The sequence below is a fragment of the Leguminivora glycinivorella genome, chromosome 6 (genome assembly GCF_023078275.1).
Source record: "Leguminivora glycinivorella isolate SPB_JAAS2020 chromosome 6, LegGlyc_1.1, whole genome shotgun sequence".
Lineage (NCBI taxonomy): Eukaryota > Metazoa > Arthropoda > Insecta > Lepidoptera > Tortricidae > Leguminivora > Leguminivora glycinivorella.
This window is the reverse complement of record NC_062976.1, coordinates 11,557,887-11,566,457: the sequence shown is the minus strand read 5'-3', so window position 1 is coordinate 11,566,457 and position 8,571 is coordinate 11,557,887. Positions and strand designations below refer to the sequence as shown.

Below are 8,571 nucleotides of genomic sequence, written 5' to 3'. Positions count from 1 at the left end.
ACCACCCTAGTGTTCATCACACAAATAAATGCCCTCACCGGGATTCGAACCCGAGACCGCGGCTTAGCAGCCAGGGTCGCTAGTCGCTACGCGCTAGGCCAGACCGGTCGTCTTAATAATGGAACAATGAACTAAAATAAAATTAATCTTTTTAATATTAAAAAGTGTTCAATGTTAGATTACTTTGTCATACAAGTCAACATCAGCGCCTTCCGTCTTCCACGTCATGTTGAATAACTTTCTTTGCTGTTTTCAAAACTACTTCAATTGTATTGCCTCACTTCTGATGGCTTCGACACCAAGTGATTAATGTATTTTCAATTATGGCAATTGAACACAGTGCGCATGCGACGAAATTTATTATTAGAAGGACGTTAAACGAGATCACACGGTTATACTGACCGCTTAGCGACGGACAATACTGAGTCGAGTTGTGATCTTGAGTGATTAAAGTATTTATTACTAAGGACTTATTAGTGTGTGTGACGGCTAAGTGATAGTATGTACGAAACGGTTCGTAGTTGGGCAACGGAAAGATGAGTGCTGACAGTCGTAAAACTGGCAAGTATATTTTTATGAATTTCATATTTTTTGCGAGTATAAGTTGAAAATTATTTGCCACTTTTCATTAAAAAGATTGCAGTGTTTATGTAGAGCTAGAGATATCCTGGCTTGTTTGAGGCGATAACTTATTTTCTAGGCGGTATAAATAGTATTACCTACACTGATTTCTGCATAACAATATAAAAATATTATTCACCACACCTACTGGTACAGGCTCTCTTTGTTATTCGAAAACAGATAGCAAAATTACATTTAACCCACAGCAATGTAATTTCATAGAAATTTTAACTTGATGTCTAAAGCTGGCTAGTATTTTCCTATAAATTATAATTTTGAATCAGAAATATTGAATAAATTGATGGATTTGATTTAGAGGTAGTTTCATGTTTTATAGTCAGTATTTTGTTCGTGTTGGTGTGGTGAAAAATTTTGTGTTTCACTCGGTGGCAAAGTTTGTTTAACCTTCGTGCCTTGAAACCCTTGCAACGCTCAAGATTCCACTTGGAATCTTTCGCCTGCTCGGGTATCAATATTGGCACGGTTGGTTAAACAACAACTTTGCCCCCTTGTAAATAAAACAAATAACTATAGTCTACATATTTACGATGTCACAGAATAGAATAGCTTAATTATCGCTGTTTATGATTAAAAAATAAAGAAAATTTTGGGCCCATCTAATATATATATACAATAATTTATACTATTTAATTGATAAAATTTAATAGTAAACTAAAGTTGACTGTTAGAAAGAGCTGGGCCTGAACTTTTCGCGAGTAGGGCACGAGGCACAAGTAACACAAGTTTCCAAGATATTTATCACTAAGCACATCTGCTAGCAAATATCCATTAGAGACCCCCGATTTACTTTATGTTTAATAGGGGTGAGATTAGATTTTCTGAATGTATATTCTGTATCAGGAGAACATAATATTATGTACACTGTATTTCTTTTCAATAGCTTTCTTCTTTCTTCTTTTGAATGGCTGAGTGACACTAAAAGTAATCATGAGTGTATTCAAATAAAATTTACCTATAAGTACCTAAATGTTTGAATCCCGAATGTGTGAGATGCCTAAATAAAAAAAAAAACTAAATTCATTTTCAGGCAAAGAAAATTTCAATATAACGCGCAACGCGACAAGTTTTGAGATGGAACGCTCCAAAACGTGAGTAAGTATTAATTTGTATTGTGTTTACAAATTGTATAATAATTACATAGGTACTTATTTAAGTAGTTCATAGTTCTTTACCAAGGACGTATATAAGGGGGGGGTTCAGGGAGTTCAAACCCCCCCCTTAGGCAGGGCCGGATTAAGAGTAGAGCGAGTGGAGCGGCCGCTCTAGGCGCCACATGGTAAGGGGCGCCAAAATCGAGAATTTGGAAAAATCCATACAAAAAAATTATACGTTGCGTGGGCGCGCACATATCACAAAATGGCGAGAGGCTTCGGAAATTAATCCACCTATTGAAAATCTAGATTTGTAATTCAGATTAAGTGGAAAGTTGCACCATATTGCCATTCATAAGGGCGCTGTTGCTAGGGCGCCGTAAAAGGAGGATTCTAGCCCTTGACGAACCACATTGTGCGGCGAACGGCAAAGTTACGTCGCTATCCAAATGCAAAAATATGACTCTACCCGATAGTCCAAAGTGGAGTTCCTCATAAAGCCAAAGGCGCAAAACGTCTCAGAGAGGCGCAATTTTGTGAGTCGCAGCATTATGGTGAGCGAATTTCAAAGCACTCAGATCACTTAGTGGCAAAATACCGAAATGGGCGTCCCGACGGTGACGATCGAGTCCGCAGTTAATCTCTTAAGTCTCTTAATTAACTCTTAAGCATTATTATAAAAATAATAGTGATGGCGAAATATAGTCAAAATACCCCAAAATATGTCAAAGACCGCAACTCTGCAGAGTGCAGACGATAAAAGCTTGAAAGTTCGCGGATTCCCCGCTGGCGGGTTGTCTTAATTAATCGAGTCAATAGAAAAAAAAAATCGCGCTTACTATTTATAATTATCTGCTCTTTTAGTTAGGACAAATTATAAATAAATAAATATATATATATATTATAGGACTCGCGCTTACTATTTATAATTATCTGCTCTTTTAGTTAGGACAAATTATAAATAAATAAATATATATATATTATAGGACATTCTTACACAGATTTCCGAATTTGCTTTCGTGACTTGGCCACTCTAGTGCTCTATTTTGTTTGTTATTTGATGTACATGATATTCACGTTCAGCCACATGTAACTATACTAGGGTGCGGCTACGAAAGTTCAACCATTTGTCCCTTTCGCACTCTGTCTGATGACATCCATAAATTTTGTATTGCGTTAATCTTCAAATTAGGGCATTACTATGAAAAAAATTTCGCTTTATTTTCCTACGTAGTGATGCTTCTTCAAAAGGGCACCGAAAATTTATGCCCTGGTGGTGAACTAGTGGCACCTCGTACAACTGGTCGCCAAACCCATCGCAATAATGTTCTAGAGGAAACTGCGGAGATATACTACCGGCGAAACGTATATTAATTATCCTTTCTTGGAACAGTTGTTAACTTGTCACATTACAAAAGGTTTTGCCAACGAAGACTAATAATGTTGACAACGCCACAAAAACGGAACTACTGAAAGCTGCTAAACTTTTTCTTGGGTTAACAGAAGCAGAAGACCACATATTCAAATCTGAATACGAACTCTGGCATAATCATTGGTCAACCCTGGAGCCTGAAAAAAAACCTAGAACTGCTATTGGGGCCATCGACCAGTGTGATCCAAATTTCTTTCTTTCAATCAGAAACTGCTGAAAGAAGTTTTTCAACCTTAAAAAGGTTAAAAACATTTTTGCGTAATAGGACGCGGGACAAGAGCGCCTCACGGGGCTAGCCTTTATGTCTATCCATAGGGAAATAGCTGCCGTAATAGACGATAATGATATTGTCAATCAACTAATTTTAAGAAGAAAACGATTAAATATAGTTTTATAAGGAAGTAGTGTCTTTTAATTTGCATCATTATAAATTAAATGTTCGAGACCGCTTTTTATCCGGTTGAGTTTATGACCCGGACCCCCCCCTTAGACTTTCTATATATACGTGCTTGTTCTTTACAATACCAAACATGTTTTAATAAGCACAACACTGAATTATTTACTATTCTATATTTACATAGTATGATCCCCTGATGATGTAATTATACTTATTTAATCTGATAAATATGTTTTAGGAGTGGAAATAAAAACAATGCCGGTAAAGGAGGCTCCGAAATGCTAATCAATGCGGCTCCTTCCGTGAAAGAGCTGAAACAATACCTGGGTGTTTTCTTATGCGGTAAGAACTTAAACCAGTGTTTTTGTTACCGACGAACCTTTTCTCGTGATTTATCAAATTGTAAACGGCTTAAAGGATGAATGATTTTATTTTAAAAATAATATTATGGTACGGTGTACATCATGAGGGCTCACTTAAATAGGGCCCATTTAGACGGTACGAGAACTCGCATACGAGTTTTATTACATTGTGGTATTTTATGGCTGTGCAAAATTGTATGTAACCTCAACAGCCCGCAATGGAACTAAAATCGCATGTTCAATTAAGTCTACTAATTAAATATTTCAGTAAACCCGCGTGCAGCCGTGCAAGTTTGTGCAACGTGTAAAATGGGCTCTTATATTTACTTAACTATAGCGTGATATACAACCGTGTTAGTTTTATAATGTTATCTTTATCACCGTACTTTTCTCATTCAGTATTTTTTATAAAGAGGTTTATGAATATAAATAAATGGTAATAAAGTTGCTACTTACTCTTAACTACCGTTCTCCAGAGATAAGATAAGATATTCTTCAGAGATTTGTTATTATGATGAATACATTTCTTGTTACCGACATCGATAGCACTTAAGTCGACATTATAGGTAGGTAAATCTATCTCAAGCCGTCACAATTTAGTCTAGTAGGTAAAATCAGTACATATAACAGAAGATAACTCCAATAATAGACAACTGTAAGACATTCATATATTTACAATTTGGTAGTACAGCTCCCTCAATATAAAAAGTGTTGTTTATTTATTCATTAGGAATAATTACTATTCAATATAAGAATTTTTAGATATACTGATGTATGTAGAATTTTTAGAACGTGTAAATGTACTAATTTAGGTACATACCAATTATAATTTAGTGCTCTCAATATTTTAATTTGTGAGTCGCCTAGTAGTAGAACTAATTGAGTTGTAACATCCTATAACCTTGTACAATAAAATTAAACAGTGTGATATTTAACATGAAATATTTCAGGAGTGACACTGTGGGGAAGTTCGTGGTTTATATTGCGAGATGCCGTCCTCCCTGGAGGGTATCTGTTCAAGATGGCGGCCGTGGTGGCGGCGGGGTACGTGGCCGGCCACACTCTGGAGAGATACACTACCCTGAACCCCGTCGTGGGAATGACGTTAGTCGGCGCGCTGTATAGGAACTTAGGAGCGGACAACTATTTACAGAATCCTGCCGCGGATGCATTAGATTATCATTTGAGGTAAGTTTAAAGAAATAAATACTTTGAATTGATAAATTGATTTCAATTATACTTAATTTAATAGTAAGTACACCTACATATAGTTTTATTAATGCCCGAAATAATACGCTCCGCTCACCGCATGCCCACAATGGCCTATTTCATCGCTGTACATTGCCAACCCAACAAGTAAACATTGACGCCAATTACCCATGTAACTTGTTGACCTAGAAATGAGTACCAAATTCAGTGTCAAAGTATCAATGTTACCATGGTAAATTAAAACAGGCCACTGAGCGTCCTCCGTCTCTGTTACCTATCTAACTTGCAAGAACAAGTCCGTAATAGTCAAAATGTGAAATAGAGAGTGATCTGGCTTTCCCTGCTATCTGGTTTCACTCCATTTTCCCTATCTCATCTCAAAATTTTTATTCATACCCAATTATATATTTACTTCGGATTTGTTTACGAAAACAATTCCACTTTAGGGAATGGGTACTTAAGAGCCCTAATTAAAATTCCAATCAACAAAAGTACTTTTCATTTTCCCATAAAAGAATAGAAAAGGTTTTATTTTCTCGAACGCTTAAACAATTAATTCGAATCTCGATAACCGTCGGTAGAAATCAATTTTGGGGGTTTATGCTGCGAGGATTGCTTGAGGAGATTCTTTTGTTTCAGACGGATTTATCCCGTGATTATCTTGTCGAAGGGGCCTCTCAGCTGGAACTGGGAATATATTAAATATAATTCCGTGAAAGTTTTCTCATTGGCAACCCTGCCTTGGACCGTGGAGTGTTTGTCTACGGCCGTCTTTGCTCATGTGCTTCTCAAATATCCTTGGTATTGGGGTGAGTCCGTGTGTAAAGGAAATACAAACAATTTTGCTACTTAAGTGCGTTTTCACATTATCCGATCCGATATCGGATGTCGGACCGATATACCATACATTACAGGCGCCATCTTGGATTTTTTCTATTGAAATCCTTCCGACATCCGATATCGGATCGGATAATGTGAAAACGGACTAATACGTTTGCCATGTTTCATACATGTATCTTAATATAGGCGAATTGTCATATAAAACTTAACAACCTTCTAACTGGAGGTGATAAAGTTGCGTAGTTGGAAACGCAACGTTTTACTTTTATTATACTTAGATAATAATAATACAAACTTAACTAATTATGCGCGTCCTGAATCCGAAATGGTCACCATAGGGACAATGTATTGTAATATTCGTACTTAACAAAAAGTATCCTAAAAGTTATATCAAGTAGCTCCTGGTTAAGCGTACATTAATTTCATCTTAAAATATAAATGATTTTCACAGAAATCGGATATCTAATATCGTTAAACGAATATCAAATAATCACGAATATTAAATTAAATGCCTTTTTTAGGTCTGCACCTAGGCGCCATATTATCGTCAGTGTCTCCAGCTATAATAGTACCCACAGCCATGGGTTTTCACGGTCGAGGCTTAGGGACTAAGAAGCAGGTGGCGGTGCTCGTGGCCAATGCGGGTGGACTGGATACCGCGGTCACTGAAGGACTGTTTGGCGTCATCAATAGTGCCATTTTCGTCACATCCCCTCTTCCATACAGAATTGTCAAGGTGATGTATAAAATGATAGGAAGATTAACTCAGCTCATTTCAATAAGAATTAATGAACAAATACGGCTATTTCCCTTAACATAATTTTTTTTATCAAACGGTTTCCAGGTCACACCAATGTACAATTTTTTCCCATAAATCCAAAATCAAATTTAAAATTCATTTACTATTGATGATTCAGTGCAATGTTGGCGGTTTCTTGTTTTGGTTATAATACGAGTATGTATAATGAATAGAATACCTACATAATTATATGATTGTTGCATTGTATAACATCTACCGCGGAATGGAATAGGTATCGAGACAAACCTTATTGGTTTAACGATACTATGTAAATTAATTAGAGATTTATGTTTGTAATTACCTAAAATAAATAAAATAAATAAATAATTAATCTTAAAGACTAGTTACATTTCCTGAAAGTGTAATCAAATTTGAACCTTAAATTGGAATCCTAAAGTAAAAATGCTATTAGCGCGCACGTTTTCGATTACTTATGATTATTTTTTTATATGTTGTTATAGAAAATAATATTAGATATCGATAACTATAATATTTTTTGGACTAATTTTGTTATCTAACATCCATGATTAATTTTGTATTAATTTCTAAGCACATTTGAGAAATTTGCTTTGTAAGAATTGTATGGTTAACAATTTCTCTTCGCTTCAGGCGCTCTTGGCTATATTCGTTGGCATCGGCCTGGGCATATTGTGGGGCATTCTGGTGGATTGGCTGCCGGACCAGAAAGATGTCTACGCACCAACCATCCGAAGTATTTTAATTTTCACCGGCGGTCTTCTACTCAGCTACGTAGGAGGATATGTGGGATGGGGCGGAATGGGTAAGTAGACTAAGTGTATTATGCGGATATTCACACCTCTATAATATGCGACTTGAATAGAAAGCTATACCCAAATTATTTTGTATACATTACGTACGTGTCTTCATAATTTCCACCGTTTTTGTTTACTTGGTACTAAGTAAACCTTATTACTATATTTTAACTGATGTGTAGAGTTTGTGAAGTTAGGCCAGGGCTTGTAGTTACAAATTTCGCTCTACATAAGATCTGAAATGTTTAGCAGATCAGCCTTATGTTCTCGTCTTGGCAATATTTTACATAAAAATGCATTTGGTATAATTTCACTTCTTTTTGTAAGGTGCTTAGTAAGCACTGTTTATGGGCATTTTCAGAATTTGGGACCCCCCAAAGTTGTTAACAAAAATTAACTCACTGTCAGTTTTGTGACGACAATTAAGCATAAAATCTGTCTAAAAACTTACTTTTTTCACATTCTGAATGTAGATTATTGCTCAAAGTTTATGTAATTAACACAAAAACAATATTATTATAGAAATTTCATGCTTAATTATCGTCACAAAACTGACAGTGAGTTAATTTTTGCTAACAACTTACGCTAATTGGGGGGTCCCCAATTCTGAAAATGCTCTTAATATGACTATCATCCATGCCCTACTTAGGAGCATGAGGGGATTCTTTCCTAAAAAAAAACAAAAGCGTGTAAATATTGGGGGACACCTTACATAAATCAACCTACTATCTAGTCCCAAATTAAGCAAAGCTTGTACTATGGGTGCTAAGCGACGATATATATACTTATGTATATATAGATAAATACATACTTGTATACATAGAAAACATCCATGACAGGAACAAATATCTGTGTTCATGACACAAATAAATGCCCATACTGGAATTCGAACCCGGGACCGCGGCTACTACCAACTTGTGCGTTCCCATTGAGGGTCCACGTTGGAATTTCGAGCTTTTGAATGTGTCTTTAGTAAAAGTTCTCAAACGATTGTAAATTCAACCAATAATTTGTAAAAGTAGGCAC

The 8,571-nt window shown here is 36.0% G+C and overlaps 1 protein-coding gene across 3 annotated transcripts in view; it reads left to right on the top strand.

Moving 5' to 3' along the window:
* The first annotated feature begins 355 nt into the window (after window positions 1-355).
* The window catches only part of LOC125227326 (sodium/hydrogen exchanger 9B2-like), a 33,419-nt gene continuing 25,203 nt past the window's right edge, over window positions 356-8,571 (top strand). Inside the window, exons 1-7 of one of the 3 annotated variants that reach the window (XM_048131612.1) lie at window positions 356-561; window positions 1,670-1,730; window positions 3,801-3,904; window positions 4,875-5,112; window positions 5,773-5,942; window positions 6,495-6,709; window positions 7,382-7,553. In XM_048131612.1, the coding sequence (XP_047987569.1) occupies window positions 537-561; window positions 1,670-1,730; window positions 3,801-3,904; window positions 4,875-5,112; window positions 5,773-5,942; window positions 6,495-6,709; window positions 7,382-7,553 (985 nt within the window). In that variant the 5' untranslated portion in view covers window positions 356-536. Of the gene's footprint in view, window positions 562-1,669; window positions 1,735-3,800; window positions 3,905-4,466; window positions 4,491-4,874; window positions 5,113-5,772; window positions 5,943-6,494; window positions 6,710-7,381; window positions 7,554-8,571 lie in introns of those variants that run through there. The other 2 variants (XM_048131613.1, XM_048131614.1) reach the window with 2 other exon arrangements.